Below are 27,427 nucleotides of genomic sequence, written 5' to 3'. Positions count from 1 at the left end.
GTATCTACATTCTTAAAATGCGTATATAGAATTTTGGTAAAAAATGTACCTACTTTAGTTAAAAGTGTATATCAGATTTGGTAAAAAAAAAAAAAAAAAAAAAAAAAAAAAAAAAAGGTGCACCTTTTATATATATTCTAAAGTATTCAGTGCGTTCTCACCGTTCTCACTGAATGATCGTTCTCACCGGATCCCACCTCTATATAGATATATATATATATATATATATATATATATATATATTGGATTTAGTGATTTTGGTTCTTATGGTGAGTTGTGAGTTGGGGGAATCTCAACCACTAGATTAAATTAGAGATGAGCGGCCAAGATTAATCTTAGTTGTCGTATAAAAGCATTGTTATTTAGTTTATTTTCTCTTTTTTCTAGTGCTACTCTTTTTTTTTTTACTTTAATTTTTTTATCTCTTTTTTTTTTTACCTCGTGTTATTATGCTTTTTTTTTACAACTTTGATTTTTTTTTTCTTTTATGTTTTTCTCTAATTTTCTCATTATGTTACCTTTTTTTTTTTCTTTTTGTACCAAATATTTTTTTGCTTGAATTTTTTTTTCACTCTTATTTTTTTTACCTCGTGTTATTATGCTGTTATTGTGCTTTTTTTAACTTGATTTTTTAACGACTTTGATTTTTTTTTTTCTCTTTTTTTTTACCACATGTTATTGTGTTGTTATTGTTATTCCGCTGTTATTGTGATGCTATTATGCTGTTACTTTGATATTTTTTACGACTTTGATTTTTTTTCTTTTTTTTTAGCACGGGTTATTGTGCTGTTATTGTTACTCCGCTGTTATTGTGATGTTATTCTGCTGTCACTTTATTTTTTTTTACGACTTTGATTTTTTCTCTTTTTTTTTACCACATGTTATTGTGCTGTTATTGTTATTCCGCTGTTATTGTGATGTTATTCTGCTGTTACTCGGATTTTTTTTACAATTTTGATTTTTTTTCTTTTTTTTTTACCACGTGTTATTGTACTGTTATTCTACTGTTATTCTGCTGTTATTGTGATGTTATTCCGGTGTCACTTTGATTTTTTTACTACTTTGATTTTTTACTAATTTTTTACTCTTTTTTTTACCGCATGTTATTGTGCTGTTATTCTGGTGTTATTGTGATGTTATTCCGGTGCCACTGTGATTTTTTTTACGACCTTGATTTTTTTTTACCACGCGTTATTGTGCTGTTATTCTACTGTTATTCTGATGTTATTCCGGTGTCACTTTGATTTTTTTTTACGACTGAGATTTTTTTTTCTTTTTTTTACCACGTGTTATTGTGCTGTTATTCTACTGTTATTTTGGTGTTATTGTAGTTTTATCCGTGAGTTATTGGAGTATTATTCTGGTGTTATTGTAGTGTTATTCTCCTATTATTGTCACTTGATTAACCAAAATTCAACACATAAAAGGAATCAAGAGTCGATTACAGCCCAAACTACAAGCCTTAATTTCTATAGTTAATAGACAATTACATTTTCCAGCACACAAGCAAACATTTGCAATTGATCCCAAGACTAATAACCTGGCGGAAAAGACGGAGATGACGGGGTAGAGGTGGCGATTGATGACGGATACACCATCGCCAACAAGAACAAGTTTGAATCGTTTAGAACCTCAGGAAGAGTGTTGAAGTCCTTCACAGCTTTATCACGAGCAAGAACAGACATAGTCCCATCTAATCGTCGGTAGTGAATTGAACATTCTTTCAAGCCGTCCTCGAGCAAATCCAACATGCTTGTCCACTGAGAGAAGACTTGCTTTCTCCACAACACCTGAACTAGCTGAACCCTTGCTCGCAACAGGGCTTTCATCGGTAATGGAAGATTCCTCTTCCGTGCTGAGAAGACAATAGTTAGAAAGAACAACTTTAACTGGGAGGAGTCAGGAGACAGTGGCTGTACAAACTACTTGGCAGCCTAAACAAAAAAAAGTTCACCCAGAAAATTGTCGGCTGTCCGGTGTTCCATTACAAAAATGAATCAGGGGTCAGTAACTAAGTTAGCCTTTACCAGATAAAAGCCATTATGCACAGTGTCAAGGTCTGCATCTTCTGGCTTAACATCACACAGCTCATCTAACTAATTCCTTAGAGAACGCGTCTGACATTGAATGGATCATGTATCGCTCCAACTATCATCCTCCCCATCGCTCCCCACCACCTGGAAATGAGCATGAAGTAAATCAGTAGTGAGCCTTGTACGAGACCCTATATCCTTGCATATTTATTCATATTGATATAAAGTATGCTAAGACAATTATCTGCAATGAATACAAACTAAATAGTTTACCTGGCGAATTGCATTTGCCTTCTGCAGGATTGCTGTCATTTTATTGCTGGTAGGAAGGCTAGGCGTAGAAACTGATCGAGCCGCATCAGTACGTTTAAGATTGAACGAGTGACAAAGAATACAGTAGTCAGTCAATGCTTGAAGTAGCCGATAGTTGATATAACATACATTTACATGCTAAAAGCTTCATTATGACCTTAATGATGTTTAGCATAAGGCTTCGTAATATAAAGGCTTTAACTTTTTTACGCAAGTTTAATGATGAAACATTCAGACAAAACCTCTAAACCACATGGAAAACATTGAGTATAAGTCGCAGTAAACAAGTATACTCAGAGTAGTTTAGTACAGAAACTGAAGATAGTTAAGATGACCTAATCCAAGACAAGTTCGTACTAGTAAGTATAAATGAAATAGGAAGTTAAAGTAAGCTTTAAAAGAAATAGATACATAATGCATAATTCTGAGGCGTTTCAATTCACGAGGGTCCTTCAATTCAAGGAAAGCTAAGACAAACTTCAGAACTTACCTTAGCCCGGATTTGTCAGTACGTTCAAGATTGAAGGACTGACAAAGTAAGAATACAGTAGTTTTCACATTCATAAAAGAGGAAATTCACAATCAAGCAATCAATTTCTCATGTAATCAGATAATCTCAATTTTAAAAAAAGCGAAGAACATGAGTAATTTTTCTATCTAATTCATAAAAATATGAAATTAACTTCAAATCACCTCAATTTTCCAGCTGAATTCATCAATTCACAATTAACTTTAAAATAAAAGCAAATAATTGAATTGTATGAAATCGTTAAATCTATATCGATATAAAGAAATTACCTGATTTGAATTTGTTCCGTATAGAATTGATGAATGCTGATTTACACGATCTACAGCTTTGATTGTTTGACTATTGCGATTGATTTTCTAGGGTTTTCGATTTCTCGCTGGCGAATGTCACGAATCCGAATCCTCTTGATCTTCCTGTCTCACGATCGTTAATAATCTAAAAACATCAACACAATATCCTCAGCCCAGATCGTTAATAGTCTAAAAACATCAACACTGTGCTCGTATTTGATTTATTGGAAAATTTCCAATTGATTATGAAATTAGTTTGTGTATGATTGTAATTGTAGTTAGGGTTTGGGAAGATGATGATGATGTATAGGGATTGGAGTGCTGAAGATTTAAAGCAGAAAAAAAGTTGCAAATTTTAATTTGAGTTCAGGAAAGGAGAGAGAAAATGACGGGAGCAAAATTAGAGTTAGATTTGTTTTTTTTATTATTCTTAGATATTTAGATGCAATCTCAGGGCTCTATTTGTTAAGATTCAATGGCTGAGATTTTCCAAACTCACAACTCACCGTAAGAACCAAACTCACGAGATCCCGCCTCTATATATATATATATATATATATATATATATATATATATATATATATATATATATATATATATATATATATATATATATATATATATATATATTAATTATGTTTATCATGCATTCCTCTCTATCATCTTGCTTCATCTTTGTTTTAGTTTATTTAATTTGTTTTACTAGCTAATTAAGCGAATAATACTTAAAGAAATAACATAATGATCGATAAAAACACATACATGCAAATGAAATAATTAGAAAAAGAAAATAATGACGATGAAAGACGATGAAACCAACAGTGACGGCGAGATTTACCTGATAATTAGACGATGAAATCAACAGTGACGGCGAGAAGATAAAGAGACGATGAGAAAGAGACGATGAGAAAGTGTGTTTTGTGTTTGTGTTTGTGTTTGTGTTTGTCTGCTGGGTTTGTGTTTGTGTATTAAGGTTTGTGTTTTGTGGCTGTAGCAGACTTGTGTTTGTGTGGTTTATAGTATGGAAGACAACGGTTATTAAACAACAACCGTTGTCAAATAATTTTTAACAACGGGTGTAAAACAACAACCGTTGTCAAATAAGTTTTAACAACGGGTTTCAAAAGTAACCGTTGTGATTACTTTTCACTAACTTTGCGTCAATTTTGCGCCAAATTATTAACAATGGTTGTGCATGTGTAATCCGTTGTTAAAACTTATAACAACGGTTTTTTTAACCATACCCGTTGTAATTCATTTTAGTAAAATTCGCGCCATACATTCTACAACGTCTATTGTGATTTTCGTGAATAATCGTTGTTGAAGGGGCGTTGTAGTTGCCTGGATTTGTAGTAGTGTTTACTTTCTTTCGTACTTTCGGTTTCCTCCTATTCCATTCGGTATTCTTCTGCTCTTATTTCAGTTCTATTACTCTACTTGTTCATAGATATAGAATTGCTAGATTAGTTTCCCGAAGCCGAAATTATCGTTTTATGTTATTTGTGTGTTTAATTATTTCAATCATGAATTCAGTAGTTTTATTCCTTAATCTTATTGTTGTTTTCGTCATAGTCATGAGTAGCTAAATACCTTGTGCTAGGATGTAGGGAACCTGTAGCGTAGGCGGCACTAGAATAGTAGACCCGAATCGTGCCTTGGTCGATCGACTGGCCTATCTGGTCGATCGACCGGCCACGTGAGATCACCTTCGTTTTAATTAATTAAATTGCTATGTTTGACGAATCGAGTGCACGCGGCTAGTTGAATGTTTAGGATTTGACCGACCCAATAAAGATCGAAAGATAGGGAAGAGAAATAGCCTACCTAATTAAGACGACTAAATTAATAAGATCGAGAGATGAGTTAATTTAGCCTTTTTAGTCACTTTTCAGGACGAAAGTTAGTATTAGTGATATTAGGGACCTGTAGCGAGATCGAAAGATGCTACCTGTAACTCTGTAAGAATGGACCGAGAGGACTTCTTATTTTCCCGTCTCACGTGTTTGTTTTAGACCTACCTAGTTTACTGCCGCCGAAACTATAGTGAACCGACCATCTTAGCACCCTTTTAATATTTATTTTCATCCGTTTATTTAGTTTACTTTTCTTTTATTGCCATTAGTATAGACCAAATCAAATCAAACCTCCACATTTGTTACCCTGGACTTAAATTAGACAACTATTAATTGCATCGCCTCCCTGTGGTTCGACCCTGACTGCCACTAGCTATAGTAGTAGTTTGGACTATAAATTTATTTTTGGTACTCTACGACGGTATCACTAATTTTTCATTTAAAATAATCTATACATAAAAACCGTATCTCATATTATTAACTTCGTGACGATTTTTTTCTTTTAAATAATTTGATGTAGTTAAATATTTCCATAAAAACACAATTCATGGAATTATTCAATTCTTTTGATTAATTTTAATATTAGTTATTTTTAAAAAAAAAATTGTGCGATATAAATCTAACACTATAAGTAATACACTAAAAATTAAAATGCCTATATTTACCGCGTATTTGCGTGAGATCTACACTAGTGAAAAACTAAACAAATAATTGTAAAACATTTTTTAAATTAAAAAACAATTGTTTGAAGTTTTATAAACTCAAAATTATTAAGTAGGGCACACCAATTAATCACTACAACAAGTTAGGTAAATGGTCAACAAAGATGTCCCAAGTAAACAAGTATATACAGTTGACATTTTCAGCACACATCACCTGGCACAAATAGACAGACAGCTACCTGAAATACTCAAATCATTTGTCTTCGATATATATTTTCACAATTCCACTACTTCCTCTAGTTCCTCACCTCATCTAATTTCTTCCAAAAAAAACAACCCATCAAAATACAAATAATGCAGTCACAAACCCGATTTTACGTGTTTTTGGTGCTGTCGATGATCTTGTTACAATCTTTTCCTCGGAATTTGGCGAAGGATGAGGGCAAACTTGGTGTTGTTTTAAGAAAAGGATCCGGTGGTCCGAGGTTCGTTCCATCGTCAACTACTGCTGCTGCAGGTGGTCGAGCATCGAGTGCCGTTAAATCACACATTTCTTTACTCCATTTTTCACCCTTGTTGCTTCTACTACTGTAAATATCATACATTTACTTTTTTTTTTCTTTGGTTACTCTGTATTGTTACCGGGTTGTGATGAAATTTTTTAAGTAATTTTTAAAATTTGTAAATTTTGATATATTTCGATACCTAAATTAGATGAATAAAATTTTCATTTTTGCTTACATATCATCATTAACGTTGTTCTTCAAATCATCCTTTTAGAATAAGCTAACATAGTTAGGTTGAACATTGCCGAATTTCAAGTAAGTAGGCCATGAATCCATGATTCATTTTCTACTTAAACTCATCTTAAGTTCATGAATTTGTAGAAATTTTGGATTGTGAGCTGTAATCGCACATCATAGAGTTTCTTTTATTATTGTAACGTAGGTATGTTTATGGAAGAATGTATTAAATCACAAAATCTCATTATAGACGGTACATATTTGTCTATAATTAAAGACGGGTCAAATACAATAACACATTCCTAATAGGACAAGCAATACGTGGGTGATGGAGGCCAAAAATGTCACCACTTTCATGCTATTTGACCCGTCTTTAGCTATAGACGGATATATCGTCTATAACAAGATTAGCTGTAAATTAAATACCGAAGTACTATGGAAAATGTTCACACTTTTTTTTTTCTTTATAAATGATGTAAATCAACCTGATTTTCTAGTTCATACTTAATCCATCACTAATTATTAGTACGTCATTATAACTTAAAAGTTAAAACCAAAAGAGTACCATGGCAGAATTTTAAAAGTAGGGTCTTATGAAAAATCTGACAAAATTAAAGAGAATCATGAGAAATCTCCGTTAAAATAATTTTAACAAATATCACGCATTATACTCTCATTTGGAGGTGACAATTATTGACACGACCCGAAAACACAACATGAACACGACACGAAGTTAGCGAGTTAGGGTTAAGACGTTGTGACCCATTTAAGTAATTGGGTTACACAGACACGACACGAAACTTGAATGGGTCGGATTAGGGTTGAGCATTTTTTACAGGAACCCGACATGAATAACCCATTTAACGTGCCATAATATATTTGGGTTGAATCAATAACCCAATCAAACAACTTAAAAATTTAGCATTTTCATTCGTTATTTTTAGGATAATAGGGCTATAAAGCTTAGTTGATGTTATTAGTTTATTAAGTTAAGCGGGTTAAGTTGGTTAAAAATGACATACTAAAAGATAAAAGAGTTAAACGGGTTGGGTTATAGAAAAATTAAATGGGTTGGGTTAAGGTTGGGGTAGTTGTGACCCGTTTAAAGTTGACACGAACAAGACACGACCCGATCTGTTTGTCAGGTCTACTCTCATTTATGATGCATAAAACATACTCCGTATCACATACTCCCTCCGTGTCAGTCTATTAATACTTTACATTTATTTTATTTTTTCATATAAAATAAAGGAAATGTAAACTATTCACTGAAATAGAGTACTTAATACAGAATATTTAAATTTAAGTGTATCATCTTCCATGTATTACCAAGTCGTAGCTAATTCACCTTCGTGCAACTTGGGGGAAGTAGTCCTTGTCACGGTGGCATTTGGCAAGAATTACGGAAGCAAAGTAATTTATTGTCTTAGCTTGTGGGTCTGGTCAAACGCGTCCTCAACATACACGAAAACTGGAAAAATTGACAAGTTTAAGTACTCCGTAGTTTTCTAAGAAATGATATGATAATATAACGTGAGCTATGCTAATTTCAACTTAATTTGTTGCATATTATTAATTTTACTTAAAAAACTACAATTACGAAATGAGTAACCCGTAGTATTGTTGAAGATATTACGGTATATTGTAATATATACCGTAATCGTAATAATATTATATTATAGAATAAGAATATTATGCTACTACTATTAGAAGATACGATTATTATTTTCAGATCTTTGAAGTATTATAAATACGATATCATTGTAATTGTTTCAGACACGAACTATTATCAATAACACGATATTCCTCCCTCTCTATTTCTAATAAGTATGATAGGTCATTTTAGTGGATATTGTCTTAATTTTTATACCCGGCTATGTACATTTTGTGATATTTTAAGATCAAAAGGCTTATTGCATTTACGCCATTAATAAAGCTATTTGCGGAAAATAATATTTAGAGGCCCTAAATAAGACGGAGCGAGTATTCTTGTAAAGAAAAATTCTTACGTACTCCGGGAGTACCGTACTCCTTACACTTAAAACTAATCCACCAAATAGAATATAATAATTCTCTTGTAAATGAAATATTAGTTTAATGTATATATTTTTTTTACTGTTTTGAACGGTTTTTATGCTTTTACAATTAACAAATTTGTTCTATATGCTTTTTCATTTAAGAAAAGTATAGTAAAGTAAGGCATTTAAGTTTAATGTTTTTAAAACGATAATTAAATAATATATGATGACATGGCATGTCGGTCTGATACGAGATCAACTTGAGGATTAAAAATTTGAATTGGGTTAAATCTTGAAATCCATCTCTCTTCAGTAAAACACAAAGCAAAATTGACGTACAAGTACAATGTTGGAATTGAAGCTCATAAGATTCGTCCCTTGCATTTTACTCTAGTATGTTAGAATGACTCTTGTAACACTAAGATTTAGACAATCAGGAATACATAAGTTACCCCTCTTAAAGTGTTCAAAATTATTAATAATTTTATTATTTTCAAATTTACCCCTCTTAACTATTAACTCATGTATTATCTGTCCATTAGTAAAACAAGATAATTACATAAATTATTAAGTATTAGAGCGGACTAATCAATCAGTACAACAAGTGAGTATGTCTATTGAGAGACGATTTCTCAATAAATTTATTAGAGACTATTTTACAATTTTAAAAAGAAGTGATACGTACTAAAGATAATAAAATAGATATCCATTTGTTTCATCTATAATCTATATTATCGAAAATGCAGAGATTGAACACAAAACTGCTCCTAGGGTTTCCTATGGAGATCTCGGTCTAGGCTCGTCTTCGCTCTTTCTTCATCTCTTGGGGTTTTTTCCTTCCGTCTCGACGTGAGGAGTTCAATTAAGCATTCTTTTCTCTCATTCTACGGTTTGTTCTTTTTCTTCGCTTGTGCTCGTTTGTTGCGTTTTCGTTTTCTGCCCTAGAATAGTTTTTTTGATCGTTCTGATGGGAACAAACCCTAATCGAAGAGCGGGAAAGGAGATTATGGGTAGCGATGGTGGAGATATTGAGGGGATCTTTGAATGGGAACCAGGTGAAGGGAGGGAGAAATTAAAACACAACCTAACCCTAATAGGGAAAATATGGACGACTAAGACGGTTAACGCAAAAGCAGTGATCGACACTATGACGAAACTCTGGAATTCTCCTAAACCGATCATAGGCAATATTGTGGATATCAAGGAGAAAATTTTTGTGTTTAAATTCCCTGATTTGAGGGAAAAGGAGAAGGTCCTCGCAGGACAACCTTGGCACTTCGACAAATCGGTGTGGTGTTTCAATGAGCCCAATGAGGAAGGGAAGATGACGGACGTGCCACTACATCGATTGCCGATTTGGGCTCGCATATATGATCTGCCTATTAGTGGTCGCAGTAATGACAACAATATCCAGAGGCTCAGTGAACAGCTGGGTACGTTTGTTGCTAAAGGGGAGGACGATGAGGACGGGGTTGATAGGGCCATTCGAATCCGTGTGTTGCACGATGTTTATAATCCAGTGAAATCATCAGTGGCTATTAAGATGCGAGGGGGAGATGTGGTTCGTTTTGATGTTAAGTACGAGAAGCTTCCAAATTTCTGCTATGGATGCGGGTTGATGGGTCATGGTGAAAGGGATTGTGATGAGGGTCCCTACGAAGAACATGAGTTAAGATTCGGTGACTGGCTTCGTGCTTCTCCAAGAAAAACATTTAGAGTTGCAGGCACGGCATCCACGAAAGTAGCGAAGAACCTAAGCGAGGTGTTTGAAGCAGAAAAGAATAGAAAGGAGGAACTTGATATTGAAACCATGATCAATAAATTACAAAATATTGCGGTATCCCTGCGACAAAAGAAGAATAAGCAAAGGGAGGAGGAGGGGTCTGGTGTAGATGTGGTTGTGTCGAAGGGTGGAGATCAGGAGAGGGATAGGGTGGTATGGGGGGGTTGTCAAGCTGTGGAAGAAACAGGAGGGGTGGAAGAAGGGGAGGAGTGTGAGTTGGTGCAGGGGGATTTGTCTAAGGGAGCTAAGGAGAGAGGACAGGGCAGTAAGGGTGAGCCAAAACTTGGTACATGGACGTGAATTCCGAGGGTAAACATGGCGGAGGAGGTGCAAACATCACTGGAGGAATGTGTGGACGGGGTGGGGATTAAAAGGAGAAGGAATGGGGAGGAGGAGGATGAGGGGTGTGTGACTAAGAGACTTCATTTCGATATGGATGTGTTTTCATCTGAGGCGGAGGTTGAGGGGACTCAACCCCGCCGGGCCCAATGAGTCTTTTGAGCCTTAACTGCAGGGGTCTGGGCAACCCGGCTGCGGTAGGCGGTTTATGTAATTTACTCCGTAAGGAGGCCCCGAGTTTTGTTTTCTTGTGCGAGACAAAGCTTTGTAGTACAGAATTGCACAAAATTAGAAATAAGCTAGACGATTATGAGGGGTATGCGGTTGATTGTGTGGGTAAATCAGGGGGGCTGGCGTTCTTTTGGAAAAGAAAGTTTACTTGTTCGATTGTTTCTGCGACGGTGCATTATATTGATGTCGAGGTTGAAGAAGGAGAGAATAAATGGCGGGTTACGGGGTTCTATGGGTGGCCTGCTATCCAAGACCGTCACTTGTCATGGCAGCAGTTACGGATATTAGCTTCGTCATCTTCTTTACCGTGGATTTGTTTGGGCGATTTTAACGAGATCCTATACTCTACAGAAATGAAAGGGGGATCGCGACTGCAGTGGCAAATGAATAATTTTCGAGATGCGGTTGACGAGTGTGGGCTGCGTGACCTACCATATGAGGGGTATGATTTCACTTTTGATAATGGGCAAGTGGGTGATGCGAATAGACAATGCCGCCTAGATCGAGCCATGGTTAATGGAACTTGGTCGGATACTTTTCCCTATGCTAAGCTCCTTCATCTTGATCGGGAATGGTCTGACCATGCACCCATAAAGGTACTTCTAAATGGACGTGGGGACTCGGATGGGAGAGCTCCTAAGCGGTTTCGATTTGAACAAATATGGGTAGGTCAAGACGGATGCGAAGATGCTGTGAAGAGGGCGTGGAATGATGGGGATTTTGAGCTGATGTCCACGCTCCAACAATGCGCGAATGAGCTGCAGAAGTGGAAGGGAGTTAGCATTGGAAAGGTTATGCGAGACTTGAAGCTAAAGAGGGCACGGCTTAAAGTTTTGAATGAAGGAGGCGGGTCTATAAGGGAAGTGAATGAGCGAAGGAAAGTTGTCAAAGATATTCATGGGCGCTTCGACGGGAAGAGTGTTTTTGGAGGCAAAGATCTAGAGCTCTCTGGCTTCGGGATGGCGACAGAAACACAAAATTTTTCCACCAGAAGGCGAGTCAGAGGAAGGAGAAAAATCACATTTCGTAACTGGTGGATGAAAGGGGACGGGTAGTGAGTGATTCGCAGGGCATGGCAGCATGTGCAGTAAGCTATTTCCGTGATCTTTTCACATCCTCGAGGCCGGATAATTTTGATCATTTACTAGAAGGGATTGAGGGGAGAGTGACGGATGTGATGAATGAAGTTTTAAGGGAGGAGTATCGAGGAGAGGAGGTGGCGGAGGCGCTGAACCAGATGCACCCTTTGAAGGCCCCGGGGATAGACGGTATGAATGGTCTCTTCTATCAAACTTATTGGCATATCGTTGGACCCTCTGTGACCCGTTGTCTTCTTAATATTCTCAATGGAGCCCCTGTTCCCGAAGGTATGAATGAAACGAACATTGTTCTTATCCCGAAGAAAAAGGAGCCAGATAAGATGAAAGACTTTCGCCCTATTAGCTTATGCAATGTCGTATACAAGTTAGTGTCAAAAGTGCTTGCGAATAGGCTGAAATCTTTTTGGGAGAAATTGTCTCAGAGAACCAAAGTGCTTTTACACCAGGTCGGCTTATAACTGATAACATTCTTGTGGCCTTTGAACTCTTCCATTATATGAAAAATTCTCGTGGCAATGGTGGGCACATGGCTCTTAAACTAGACATGGCCAAGGCGTATGACAGGGTGGAATGGAATTTTTTGGAGTCGGTCTTGATCAGATTCGGACTTGATGATAGATGGGTTAGTAGGGTTATGGCTTGCGTTAAAACCGTGTCTTATAAAGTCTCGGTTAATGGGCTTTTGTCTGAGAGGTTTGTACCTGAGCGAGGTCTTCGGCAAGGCGACCCGCTGTCCCCGTATCTGTTCATTTTATGTGCGGAGGTTTTGTCGAATCTTTTAAGGCGAAATGTCGAGAGGGGGGCACTAAAGGGAATCCGTATTTCTCCTCATTCTCCGACTGTTTCACACTTGTTTTTTGCAGACGATAGTATTATTTTTACTAGGGCCAATGAGTCGGAAGCAGTGATAGTGCGTGATACTCTTCGGGATTATGAAATGGCGTCTGGGCGACAGGTGAATCTTGACAAAACTACCATATCTTTCAGTCGGGGTACTTCTTTGGCACGGAGGCAAGGGGTCTTGGGGGTGTTGAATGTGAGGGAAGTGCAGGAACAGGATCGTTATCTTGGGTTGCCAACGGTTATTGGGAGGTCGAAACAAGTGCTTTCTAGGCTGGTTCGGGACAAGATTAGCAAGCGATTACAAGGATGGCGGGGCAAGCTACTCAGTAAGGCAGGGAAGGAGATACTCATAAAGGCCATTGGCCAAGCAGTTCCAACCTTTGCGATGAGTGTATTTAAGCTACCCGTTAATTTTTGTAACGAACTTCGGTCTCTTGTCTCGCGCTTTTGGTGGGGTACGGAGAATGGGAAGAGAAAGATTCCTTGGGTGGCATGGAGTAAGATGTGTCGGTCTAAGTGTCAGGGAGGCATGGGTTTTCGTGATTTTGAAAAATTCAATATGGCCTTACTTGGGAAGCAGGCGTGGAGGTTGATGACGGAGAATAGTTGTTTGATGGTTCGGGTGCTAAAAGGGAAGTATTTCCATGGTAAGGATTTTATGGAGGCCGAGCTTGGTGCGAATCCCAGCTACACTTGGCGGGGAATTTGGGAGGCTAGGGAGGTAGTGCGGTTAGGGGCAAGGAAAAGGATAGGGAATGGCTTGAACACGCGGGTTTGGTGCGACCCGTGGGTACCTGGAACGAGCTCGATGAAGATCATTTCACCACAAGGAATGGCGAGTGAGGAGATGAAAGTGGCTGACCTCTTTGATGAAGCTGGGCACGGCTGGGACGAGGACAAGGTAAACCATCTTTTCCTTCCTTTTGAAAGCTCTCGGGTCTTACAAATCAATCTTAGCGACTCTAGACCGAATGATGATTGGTGCGGGAACCAGGATAAGTACGGGAATACACGGTGAAGTCAGCTTATAGGCTTCTTATGGAGGAGTGTCATAGGGAGGAGTCGGGTCAATCACATTACGCGAAAGAGAAATGGCTTTGGGGCAAAATTTGGAAATCTCCAGTTCTGCCTCGAGTCAAAGTGTTCTTCTGGCAGCTATGCAATGATGCCATAGCTACTCGGAAGAATATAGCAGCCCGTATGGAATTGACGGACAACACTTGCCCTCGATGCTCAAATTGCGTGGAGACTTGTCTCCATGTGGTTCGAGATTGTGGGTGGGTGGATGGGATTTGGGAGGGGTTGGGTTTGGATGTTATGCCTGAGGCGGGTGGTGGGAGAGTGAGGGAGTGGGCGGAGGAGGTTTTGCGAGGCATGGATGCGAGAGAGTGTGGCCTATTTCTGACTGGGTGTTGGGCTATCTGGGAGAAGCGAAATAAGGTGTTGTTTGATGGTGGTGATTGGCGTGGGGACGAGGTGGTGCGAAGGACGAGAGAGCTCATGTGGGAGGTAGAGGGAATGACGGGTGAGAGTGTGACAAGCACAGGAGAACAGACGGTGGTGAAAGAGGGAAGTCGTTGGGAAAGGCCGAGGGAGGGGTGGCATAAGATCAACGTTGATGCGGGGGTAGCTGAAGGGATGGGAACGGGTTTGGGAATGGTATGTCGAGATGAAGGAGGGAGCGTGTTATGGGGAGTGGCCATGCAGGAGAGGAGGATCGTCTCACCGGAGATAGCTGAAGCGTTGGCGGTGTTACATGGACTTAAGGAAGCTAGAGATGCGGGAATCCAGTCGGTGGTGCTTGAGAGCGACTGCAGAGGAGTGATCGAGGACCTTAAAAGCCGTCGCTTAGGGAGGAGCGAGATTTCTTTAATTTACAAGGACATTTTGAGTATTTGTACTTCTTTCGTTTCTGTTTCTTTTTCTTTCGTTCGTAGAAACTTTAATAGAGTAGCGCATGGACTTGCTCATTCGAGGCCATGGGTTGCTGGTAGGCGTAGTTGGCATACGGACTTTCCGGAATGGTTGTTATCTTTGGCTTGCGATGATTTATTAGAAAGGAATTAACCCTTACGGGTTTTTATCAAAAAAAAAAAAGATAATAAAATAGATATAAATCATTATTATAGATAAAATGGATATATTTATTATAAAAATAGATACAGAATTAATATGTCACGCTTAACAACAAAAAGATCACAAAATATATAAATAAAAGATCAGTAAGGAACCGTGTCTCCGTAGTTGACATATTCAGCGCACATCGACTGGAACACGTTGACAGCTAAAACTCAATATCATTTATCTTGGATATATATTTGAACAATTCCATTACTTCCTCACCTCGTCTAATAATTCCTTCCAATACTCACATCGTCATACCAAATTAAAACAACCTATCCATTATATCAAAATCATCATCTCGAGCACAATTAATACAAATAATGCGGTCGCAAACCCGATTCTACGTGTTTTTCGTGTTCATGATGATCTTATTACAATCTCTTCCTAGAAATTTGTCGAAAGATGACAATGTTTTAAGTAATGAGAGTTCATGGCATACGGGCAAACTTGGGGTTGTTATAAGAAAAAGATTCGGTGGGCCGAGGTTTGGTTCATCATCAACAACTGCTGCTTCAGGTGGTGGTAGTCGAACGTCTAATGCCGTAAAATCACACATTTCGTTCCTCCGTTTTTCACCTTTGTTGGTTGTATTGTTTTTGTAAATATCGCACATTATTTCATTTTCCTTGGTTATATTATTTGTTACCTGGGTCTTGATGAAAATATTTATGTGATTTTTAAAAATTTGTAAATTTTGGTATCTTTTGATACCCAAATTAGTAAAAACAGATATATAAAAAGGATTTATTTAACGGGTCGTATATAGTATTCATGGATATGTATTTGTAATTATTTTGTACTTTGTAATGTACTCTGTAGTCCGTATTATGTATTCCGTATTAGAAATTCAGTGTGGGAATAAATATCAGTAATATTTTAGCATTTTACGATTATGTTTTACGAATAAATATCAGTAATATTCTATGTTGTCTCAAGTTTTCTGTTTTCTAGTCATTGTTCTTTTCATCCCACGATCCCATGTTACTTTAAAGTATCATTTCAACTTGAATATTAGTAATGATTCAACCCAAGCATTATTAGTACCAAATCACGGTCACCTGCGGGTTTCGTAGTGGTCTAGTCTTCGAAAAGATGATCTCATAATAAGTTGAAGTCATCGGTAATATGGTTACGATTGTTATGAAACAACTAGGTTTGGTGCCCGGCGTCGTCCGGGCTACCTCTATTTACCGTTGAATTTTATTTTCAATGAAATAAACTATGTTGGAGTTGTCTAACTCACACATTTACTATTTGTAATATATTTTTCTACGGCATATCTTATAATTATGATGAAATGTAAAATTTATTTTCAAATTATGAGACACGTTCACTACCCCGCTATTAATATTATTACTTTCACGACATTCTTTCTTAATATCATTACGTTCACTACTCCCGTGGTTACTATTGTTTATTTTACTAATTCCTCTATTTTTTTTCTGTTAAATTCATTATTCCCGCTAATTTTATCCGGCTTATATTTAAATAAATAAAATATTTCCTTGAGTCGATTGGTTATTTCTTTCTTCATACTTTTTCTCATTGTTACCACTGTTACTTTCACTACATTCGTAGTTACTTTCACTACTCCCACTATCATTATTATAACTGTCATTACTTCCACATTAATACTGTTAATTTTAATAATCTCGTTGTTGGTACTATTACTTTTATTACATTTAATTTAATGTATAATTCTATGATGATACTAATTAATTCCATAAGTGGGGCATGTTAATTTTAAGGAAAATCACTATATTCCTGTGTTTTCTAAATTTAATTACCTTAATTTAATGTAATTTCCATAAATATTCTTCATCAAGGCATCTTTATATTATACTTTTAACCAAAACTATATAATATTTACATTGAGGTCCCTTTATCAGGTCCATCACACGGTGCTATCGATTTAAAATTATAGAGTATAATTAATTTGTATAGATTTCTTTAATTACATTGAAGTCCCTTGGTTTCTGGAATTAATATATAGTATTGATTGTCTAATAAGTAAAACTACGTTTAGACAACAAAAGAGTCACGTAAAACACATAAAGGGCGTCAAAATTAACTATTTCTCTATAACTTTGTAACTTATAATTTTGTAACTTTATTAGAAACTAAGGATTGAGAGCAATTGGAAATAATATTGATAATTATATTCACCAAAATAACTTGACTGATATACAAATAAACTATAGGTATTTATATACATTTGCAACAGAGCTTATTTACGGAAACGAAATATGTGAATGCCAAAACAGGGGAAGGAAATTATTTGGCTCCCTTGATTTGTGAGATTGAAGTAACGGTCACCTTAGGGTGATCTTCTTGTACAACGGCTCCTGGAGTTGATAATACCCCCCCGCAAGTTGGAGTGTGGAGGGTCGAGACACCCAACTTGGAGAGTAGGTCGTCAAATGAAGCACGTCCTACGGCCTTAGTGAAAATGTCCGCTAACTGCGCTTTAGTGTGAATGTAGCTAGGAGCAATAACTCCCTTTTGGATTTCATCGCGGATAAAATGACAGTCAACTTCGATGTGTTTGGTGCGCTCGTGAAATACCGGATTTCGGGCAATATGAAGTGCCGATTTGTTATCACATCGAAGGGGAATGGGCTGTGCGTTAGGGATGACGAGGCTCTGAAGGAGGCCTTTTAGCCATTTAAGCTCACAAAGTGTAACTGCCATAGCTCGATATTCCGATTCCGATGAGGAACGAGAAACTGTCGCTTGCTTCTTAGTTTTCCAGGAAATTGGTGATGAGCCTAGAAAGACAATATAGGCCGAGAGAGATCGGCGGCTCGTGGGGCAAGCAGCGTAGTTCGCATCACAATATGCGTTGAGTCGTAAATCACTATCTGCGCGGAGAAGTATGCCTTGTCCCGGAGATGTCTTAAGATATCGTACTACTGTAAGGGCGGCATTCTAATGCTCGGTTGTGGGAGCATGCATAAACTGGGCGAGAGTGTGGACCGAATAGGTGAGCTCGGGGCGAGTAATTGTAAGATAGACTAACCTGCCCACAAGACAACGGTAGGGTGCATGTCCAGCAGTGGTTCCGCGGTAGAGAGAGCAAGACGATGATTCTGTTCCATCGGAGTGGAAGCGGGTTTGGTGCCAAGGAGGCCTGTTTCTGTTAAGATATCGAGGGCATATTTGCGTTGGGAGATGAAAATACCAGACGCGTTTCATGCGACTTCAAGCCCGAGAAAATATTTAAGCGTCCCAAGGTCCTTCATGTAGAAACATGTGCTTAAATACTCCTTGAATTTTGTAATGAAAGCGACGTTATTTCCACAGATAACCAAGTCATCGACGTAAACCAGCACATGTACCTCGGTGTCGGGTTTGGTGATCGAAAATAAGGAATGGTCCAGGGGACATTGTTTGAAGCCATAATTACGAAGGGCGGAAGCGAGCTTTGCATACCAACACCGAGGGGCTTGGCGGAGCCCGTATAAAGATTTTCGGAGACGACAAACTGTCCCGTCGTTTGAGGTGAGGAAACCAGGGGGAGGCTTCATATAGACTTCTTCATGAAGATCACCATGAAGGAAAGCATTGGGTACATCCATTTGATGAATAACCCATTTCTTAGCTGCAGCGATGGCAAGAAGGGTACGAACTGTCACTAATTTAATTGTGGGAGCAAATGTCTCATTATAATCGACTCCTTCGATTTGACGATTACCCATGACAACTAATCGTGCCTTGTAGCGTTCGATGGAGCCATCGGCCTTGTATTTGATTTTGTAGACCCATTTAGAAGCGATAGCCTTCTTTCCCGGAGGAAGAACTTCAAGAGTCCATGTTTTATTTTTTTCAAGTGCATCGAGTTCTTGTTTCATAGCTTCGCGCCATTCGGGTACCTGTATTGCATCTTTATAAAAATTGGGCTCGTGGTGTTTGGTCACGGCCGACAAGAAGGCTTTATGATTAGGCGAAAACTTTGCGTAATTGAGATAATGAGAAATTGGATAGACGGTACCTGAAGACGAGGAGTTGGTGACGAGTGAATTAACTAAGCGGCGAGGTTTGGAGAGGACGAAATCTTTAAGATTAGAGTTCAGTACTTTGGTTCGATGACCCCGTCCCATGGGTATCGAGGTGGGGGAAGATTGGTGCTCCTGGTCGGTGGGTGTGGCAACGGTTTGAGCAGGGGTGGTTGTGTGAAGAGATGGATCAGCCCGGGGGTCGTTAGTGGCAGACTCGGGTGTGAGGGGTATGTGGTCAGTAGTGGGAGGAGATTGCTCAGGTGGATTGGTAGCGTTTGTCTGTGTAGTTTGGAAAAAGACCGGAGAGAAGTTATCAAAGGTAAAGGCGGTGGAGTCATTTGAATTATCGTGTATGTTGAGATGTTGGTAAGGAAATTCTGATTCAATAAATACTACATCCCGAGAATCAAAAAATGTGCCGGTGTCTAAGTCGTAAAGGCGCCACCCTTTCTTTCCAAACGGATATCCAATAAAGACGCACTTACAACTCTTGAAGGCAAATTTGTCATGGGAACGATTTAAAGTTTTGGCATAGGCTAGACACCCAAAAATTCGTAGATTTTCAAAAGACGGTTGTTTGTGAAAAAGGACTTCATAAGGCGTTTTGCGTTGTAGGAGCGGCGTCGGGGTACGATTTATCAAGTAAACCGCACTTAAGACACATTCACCCCAAAAATATATAGGTAAACTAGCTTGAAATAAAAGAGCACGAGCGACATTTAAGATGTGACGATGTTTTCTTTCCACCCGCCCATTTTGCTGAGGAGTGTAAACATTGGAGGTTTGAAATAAAATTCCGTGCCATTGTCCGTGCGTAAAATTTTTATTTTCTTTTCAAATTGTCTTTCTATCATTGCGAAAAAATTGAGAAGAGTTTGTTTTGTATCGCTCTTTTTTTCGTAACAAATATACCCACGTAGAGCGAGAAAAATCGTCAACTATGGTGAGAATAAAAGTAGAACCACAGGAGGCATTTTCAGAATAGGGCCCCCATAGGTCGCAATGTATAAGTTCAAACGATGATGTAGCATGACTAGAGCTTAAAGAAAAATGTTCGCGAGTTTGTTTCGCGCGTAAACAAATGTCACAATGTTTGCTATGAAAATTATCACAAGTACGAGAATTCTTATTAGTAAAAAATGGTAAAAAGCGAGAAATATTGGAAGAGGGGTGCCCCAACCTTCGGTGCCAAAGCTCTAAGGAATTCCCGTTGTTGGTCATATTAGCGTGTATACGGTCATGGCGGACTCCCTTCAAATAGTAGAGCCCCTCGTATTGTTCACCCGCACCAATCACTGTCTTCGAGGTACGGTCCTGTATAAGACATAAATTATGAGAAAATTGAATTGTCAATGTTTTATCAATTAAGAGATTTGAAACCGAAAGTAAATTACATTGTAAATTAGCCGCGTATAAAACATCGCGTAAAATCAGACGGGGTGATAAATGTATATCACCAATTTGAGTTGCAATTGTTAAATCCCCATTTGGCAAGCCAACGGAAATAGGTGTAATAATTTTGAGATTAGAAAAAAATGACAGACATCCAGACATGTGACGAGATGCCCCTGTGTCAATAATCCATGAAAAGAAATCATTACCGTTGAGTCGATCGGTGCTAGTGTCGGATTTTCGAGCCTGCAAAAATTTACTCAGTTCGTCCAACGCTTCTGGAGTTAAGGAATTAAGATCGAGCTTGTCGAACTGAGCAAGCGGAGCATGAGGTGGCTGGGCAGTGCTATTCGAACCAGAGGCAGTGGTGATAGACGACTTACCAGAGGCCGTGTGAGCTTTAGGAGGAGGGCCAGAGACAGCCTGTTTTGTATGACCAGGTTGTACCTTGGTACGGGGATCCGGCAAAGAAGCCAAGTGACTAAGAGTGGCAGAGTCCAGCGAGACGCGAGGACGGGGACGATCACCCCATGATTCGGGGTAATTACCCGTCACTTGCCAACAAAACTTGAGACTATGGCCTGATTTTTCACAAACATGACAGTAATATTTGGAAGGTTCGTTTGGATTTCTACGACCCCCACCACCTTGCTGCCGAGACCCGTGAGAAGCACGAGCCGCGAAAGCCATAACATCGGGTTTGTTTTCGATTTTATTAGACGATAAATTCCTCACCCCTTCATCTTGTAAAAGTCTATTATAAATAATATTCAAAGAGGGAAGCGGAGTGATACCGATAATTTGAGACCGAGTATTGTCAAAGCGAGAGTCCAAACCCATTAAAAAATCACGAACCCGAGCCTTTTCCTGTCGATTGTTGATAAGAGTAATCCAATCACAAGTGCAGGGATTGCACGAGCATTTCGGTAGCAGATCTTGGTCTGCAATGGCGTCCCAAAGAGCAGTCAGCCGACCATAGTAATCCACCAGAGACTCCGTGGCACCCTGACGGCAAGAGTGAAGGTCGGTTTGAAGCTGATAAATACGGGCTTCGTTTGCTTGACAGAACCGATTCTTCAAATCAAGCCAAATGTCTTTGGCTTCTGTCCGAAGGGTGGTCTGTCTTCGTAAAGGAGATGTGAGGGTATTGAATATCCACATGGTAACAAGGGCATTTCTTGCCTGCCATGTCGCGAAAGTATCAGAGGTAGAAGATGGTTTAATTTAGAGATAGTGCCGTCGACATACCCGAGTTTCCCATTAGCGAGAAGTGCAAGGAGAAACGAGCGCGACCATTCATCGTAGTTGGTACCATCGAAAGCAATCGGAGTAATGTTTTGCCCCGTATTTTCGACAGTGACCAGATTGTAGGAAGGAGTTGTGGTAGGGTTAACAACCACCCCCGAATCAGAAGCAGAATTAGTCATTTTATTTTTCAAAACAGTAAAGAAACAGAAATGTAGAAATGTGGAGATGGAGGCGATGGAGAAAATTTTATGTGAAAAGACCTAGGTCTTCTGATACCATATTAGAAACTAAGGATTGAGAGCAATTGGAAATAATATTGATAATTATATTCACCAAAATAACTTGACTGATATACAAATAAACTATAGGTATTTATATACATTTGCAACGGAGCTTATTTACGGAAACGAAATATGTGAATGCCAAAACAGGGGAAGGAAATTATTTGGCTCCCTTGATTTGTGAGATTGAAGTAACGGTCACCTTAGGGTGATCTTCTTGTACAACGGCTCCTGGAGTTGATAATAAACTTAGTAAGAGACCGTCTTTCTAGCTTATAATTATGCAAGTCCTTCCCATGTATACGTGTCCGAGAAAACAAAAAAATATTATTACCTTGACGAAATTAAAAAGATATCGATGCCCGATGGCGTGTTTTAAAAAGAAACCCTTTGATATTTCGCTTTCTTGAAAGATCGTCAAACCAAAGGAAATGGCAGATGTTTGCTGACTACGTTTAAAATTGAATGATAATTGATCAGTTTGCATTTTAATTAATAAGATAATTGTGTTTTTTATACAGATGAAACAATATCTTTATGGGTACAAATTTTGTCATGCATGCAAGTTTTGTCATAAAAATTTAGTGAGTTTCATTATTTGTAAAAGGTTATTTTTGAAATTTTCACTTTATTATACTGAAGAGTAAAATAGTTTAGGTTATGTCCCTTTGTATTTAACTGTAATTTTGTTTTGTTCTAGATCAATTTGGATGTATTATGCTCCTATAAATGTAGCTCAAATTATATTAACTTTTCACTTCAGTCTAGTTCAGTTCAATATCATAAGTTTCGGTCGGAGAAAATTAGCCCTAGTTTGATTTCTAAGGCGGATATAAACCACAAATTTTTATTTAAGACGGGGATATCCACTTTATAATTAAAACGGGTTAAGTATTACCCACTTACATAATATAGATAAAGCACAAAAAGAATTATTCATCCAGAGGTAAAATAGCGTTATATAACCATCTTTAATCTATTTGAGTTAATGTGTATTTTTTATGAACCTTTTAAAGTTTATAAGTTATATTTTAATTTTTTTAATTTCAATACTTAAATTTAATTGAGTTGACATGTGTTGTTTTTGGGTTACTCCCTATTAGTAAATAGATATTATATATATATATATATATATATATATATATATATATATATTTATGTTGATATGTTCACACTGTATTACGCAAGTATATAATGTACACAAACCCTCATCATTATTTACGGAATACAGTTACTTTCATGGTATCAGTAGTTTAGGTCCAATTAAAAAAAAAAAAAAAAAAACTACTGTCAGCCGCCATCATCTCCATCTGCTACGGCAATGGTTAACGACACAGATGCGGCTGCCTCTACCGGCAATGGAGCCTCTGGTAAGTCCACACTTCATCCGGTCTATTCCGTCACCAATATTTTGAACAAGGTTCGCCTTCTTGACGGAGTAAAGGTCAATTACTCCGCTTGGGTGAAGCTCTTCACCCTCCACGCTCGAGGATACAAAGTGCTCCACCACATCGATGGTACGAAGCCCCCTGCCGCGACTGATCCCACATACGCGTCATGGTGCGAGATTGACGCACATGGTCTATTCCGTCACCAATATTTTGAACAAGGTTCGCCTTCTTGACGGAGTAAAGGTCAATTACTCCGCTTGGGTGAAGCTCTTCACCCTCCACGCTCGAGGATACAAAGTGCTCCACCACATCGATGGTACGAAGCCCCCTGCCGCGACTGATCCCACATACGCGTCATGGTGCGAGATTGACGCACATGTTTTACAGTGGATTTACGGATCCGTTTCTGACGATCTCATTCTGCGAATTATTGAGACCGACTCCACAGCCTACGAGGCATGGCTGCGACTCAAGAATAATTTCCATAATAATAAAGGATCTCGTGCAGCGGCCCTCGAACATGAATTCACTCATATGTCCCTCGAGAAAGTATCGTCTCTTGACAATTATTGTCAGCGTCTCAAAGATATTGCTACCCAACTCAATGATGTCGGTAGCACCGTCGACAATCAAAGGTTGGTTCTTCAATTGGTCCGGGGTCTGCCCTCGGAGTACGATGTTGTCGGCGCGTTTATTAATCAACAACCGCCCAACTTCGAAACTACCCGGAGCATGTTACAACTAGAAGAGCAACGTAAGTCTGCAAGGTCCGAGTCCTCTCCTACTGCTCTTGCTGCGCCTGCCGCCGTGGAATCCGTTGAGCATTCAGGTAATTCGTCCTCCCCCTCTCGTGGTAACAACAACAATGATAATAATAATAAGCAGAAGAAATCCTACCACAAGCAAAAGGGTGGTCGAAACAATGGGTGGCGCAATTCGGAGAAAGGAGGTGGTAATTCTGGTAATAACTCAGGTGGCGTTAAGGGTCCTGCTCAGTCGACTCCGACTGCTATCACTGTGCCTGTCTGGCCTGGGTTGCCGTGGTCTGGTCCCTGGGGTTTGCCGCCTTGCCCATACCCTGCGCAACAGGGGTGGGTGTCTCCTTGGCAGCCGCAACAGTCACGCGGTCCAGCACCCTCACAACCACGGTTCTCTGTTTCGGGTCCTGCCTACAGGCAGGCTTATGTTGCTGCTCCGACATCCGGCTTTGACCCAGCTAGTTTGGGTCATGCTTTGCAGACGATGACGCTTTATCCTCCTGACAATTCTCAGTGGGTAATGGTCACAGGTGCCTCCTCTCATCTCACATCCGATTCAGGTACACTAAATCCCCCTTTTAATTCGAGTAGTATTCGGTCTATTTTTATTGGTAACGGTAAGTCTATTCCCGTCCTTGGTTCGGGTCATGCTGCCCTTACCCTTCCCAATCGAAAATTGTCTCTCAAAAATGTCCTTTATACGCCTCACATCATTAAAAACCTTATTTCCGTTCGTCAATTTACTAAAGATAATAATGTAACTGTTGAATTTGACCCACATGGTTTCTCTGTGAAGGATATTCGGACTGGGACAACGATAATGAGGAGCAATAGTACCGGTACACTCTACCCCGTGTCAGCCACGTCATCAAATGAACCGCCTATCACTGTTCTTGCTGAGTCAGCTACCGACCTGTGGCACCCACGCCTAGGTCATCCTGGTTCTAATATCATTAGTTTTCTTAATTTTCAAAAAATTATTTCTTGTAATAAGGAGCGTAGCTCCAAACTTTGTCATTCATGCCAAGTCGGCAAACACAAACGTCTTCCTTTTAATGATATTCCAATTCTATGTCTGTTTCTCCTTTTGATATTGTGCATTGTGATTTGTGGACTTCCCCTCTTCTTAGTAAAAGTGGTTTTAAGTACTATATGGTTCTAATCGACAACTACACTCAATATGTATGGGTCTATCCACTAAAATTCAAATCCGAGGCCTTTTCCAAATTTTTACAACTCCGTGCCATAGCTCGTACTCATTTTTCCAAAGAAATAAAAAGTTTTCAGTGCGAGATGGGACGCGAATTTGACAACTCATCCTTCCATAATCTTGCTCAAAATAATGGCCTTACCCTTCGTTTTTCGTGTCCACACACATCCCCTCAAAATGGGAAAGCAGAGCGCATGATCCGACGGTTAAATGAAATTATGCTCGCGCTCCTTCTTCATGCTTCCCTACCTCCCTCTTTTTGGGTCGATGCCCTTCACACCGCGGCCTATCTACACAACATTTTTCCCTCAAAACTTCTCTCATACCGATCCCCAGCTTCTGCTCTCTTCCTTCGCCACCCTACTTACAATCATCTTCGCATTTTTGGGTGCCTCTGTTATCCAAACTTGTCAGCCACACGTCATCACAAACTCCAGCCTCGCTCCACTCGTTGTGTCTTCCTAGGCTATCCCGCTAATTTCCGAGGGTACCGGTGTCTTGAGCTCGCTACAGGCAAAATATTGTTGTCCCGTCATGTCACCTTCGATGAGCAAACCTTCCCCTTTGCCACATCCCCTACCCCTGACCCCAACCCTTACCAATTCCTAACCCCTCCCTTACCACCCGAATCTTTCTCTTACCCATCTAACCAGCCTGACCCTCCTGAACCCAGCTCACCCTCCACTCCTTCGACCCCACCCAATCCCTCTCCTCCACCCATGCCTCCACCCAAGGCCTCCCCATCTCCCTCTCCTACACCCACGACCCCTTCCACGGTTTCACCTTCCCCCTCCCCTATGACGCCTACCCCATCTCCACGTACTCAACCACCACCATCGCCTCCTCCTCCTCCTCCTCCTCCTCTTCCCACGCACTCCATGTCCACTCGTGCTAGTCATGGAATTTTCAAACCCATCGACCGTCTTAACCTCCTCTCTACCTCCACCAAATCCATTTCCCCCTTACCCAAGTCCCCAATCGAAGCTCTTCGTGACCCGAACTGGACTTCCGCTATGAACACCGAATATCGTGCTCTTATTGATAATCACACATGGGATGTAGTGTCCCGTCCCTCGGATGGTCATGTGATCAGGTGCATGTGGCTATTTCGCCATAAGTTTCGTTCGGATGGTAGTCTTGAGCGCTATAAAGCGCGCTTGGTTGTCAATGGTAAAACACAACAGGTGGGTATAGATTGTGATGAGACTTTCAGTCCCGTGGTTAAACCAACCACTATTCGCACCGTGTTAAGCTTAGCTGTTTCTCGCTCTTGGCCCATTCATCAAATGGATGTCAATAATGCCTTTCTACATGGTGACTTACTTGAGACGGTGTATATGCACCAACCCCCTGGTTTTGTTGATCGATTACGCCCGGGTCATGCGTGTAAACTACGCAAATCTTTGTATGGTCTTAAGCAAGCCCCTAGGGCGTGGTATCAGCGATTTGCAACATTTATTCAGACCCAGGGATTCCGAAGCAGTATTTCTAATGCCTCCTTATTTATTTATCGGCATGGACTTGACACTGCCTATTTACTTCTTTATGTCGACGATATTGTTATTACTGCTTCCTCTAACCGGTTTTCGCAGCATATTATATCATTTCTGTCTCGTGAATTTGCAATGACGGATCTTGGTGCTCTTCACCATTTCCTTGGTATAACTGTTACTCGCTCCGCAACTGGCCTTTTTCTCTCTCAGGAACAGTATGCCAAATCCATCCTTGCACGAGCTTCTATGACCGGTTGCAATCCCACCACCACGCCAGTTGACACCTCGGCCAATTAAGTGCCTCGGATGGCTCCCCTATTGCTGATCCTGCCTTATATCGAAGTCTAGTAGGTGCTCTTCAATACCTTACTATTACTCGCCCTGACATATCTTATGCAGTTCAGCAGGTTTGCCTTTTTATGCACGACCCACGTGAGCCCCATATGCATTTTTTGAAGCGTATTTTACGTTATCTCAAGGGCACAATGGAGTACGGTCTTAAATTTTCCACTTCTAAGTCACATAAACTTACTGCTTATTCCGATACTGACTGGGGTGGCTGCCCAAATTCCCGTCGCTCCACTTCTGGGTATTGTATTTTCTTGGGTGACAATTTGATTTCCTGGTCTTCTAAACGGCAACCCACTGTCTCCCGTTCTAGTGTTGAGGCCGAATATCGCGGTGTCGCCAATGCAGTGGCCGAGACTACATGGATACGTAATCTCCTATTTGAGCTTCATATGCCACTTCGTCATGCCACTCTTGTGTATTGTGATAATATCTCGGCTGTGTACCT

General features: G+C 39.6%; 1 protein-coding gene and 1 long non-coding RNA gene across 2 annotated transcripts; one reads left to right on the top strand and one right to left on the bottom strand.

Moving 5' to 3' along the window:
- Window positions 1-1,398: 1,398 nt before the first annotated feature.
- On the bottom strand, window positions 1,399-3,137 carry LOC141597174 (uncharacterized). Its single transcript, XR_012522714.1, has 2 exons — window positions 2,307-3,137; window positions 1,399-2,177 (listed from the first exon to the last, which is right to left on the bottom strand). It is a non-coding gene; the product is annotated as an uncharacterized LOC141597174 (long non-coding RNA).
- A 20,219-nt stretch (window positions 3,138-23,356) lies between these two features.
- On the top strand, window positions 23,357-24,762 carry LOC141595641 (uncharacterized). Its single transcript, XM_074415604.1, has 2 exons — window positions 23,357-24,488; window positions 24,725-24,762. The coding sequence occupies exons 1-2, from the start codon at window positions 23,357-23,359 to the stop codon at window positions 24,760-24,762; spliced, it is 1,170 nt and encodes a 389-aa protein (XP_074271705.1).
- The last annotated feature ends 2,665 nt before the right edge of the window (window positions 24,763-27,427 follow it).

The sequence above is a fragment of the Silene latifolia genome, chromosome 8 (genome assembly GCF_048544455.1).
Source record: "Silene latifolia isolate original U9 population chromosome 8, ASM4854445v1, whole genome shotgun sequence".
NCBI lineage: Eukaryota > Viridiplantae > Streptophyta > Magnoliopsida > Caryophyllales > Caryophyllaceae > Silene > Silene latifolia.
Note: the sequence above shows the minus strand (reverse complement) of the source record. Positions and strands in the feature narration are given on the sequence as shown.

Coding starts and splice junctions, on each gene's coding strand:
- LOC141595641 (XM_074415604.1), top strand. CDS start 23,357: ATGGTCTATTCCGTCACCAATATTTTGAACAAGGTTCGCCTTCTTGAC. Junction 24,489..24,724: donor TCATCTCACATCCGATTCAG/GTACACTAAATC, acceptor TTCTCTGTGAAG/GATATTCGGACTGGGACAAC.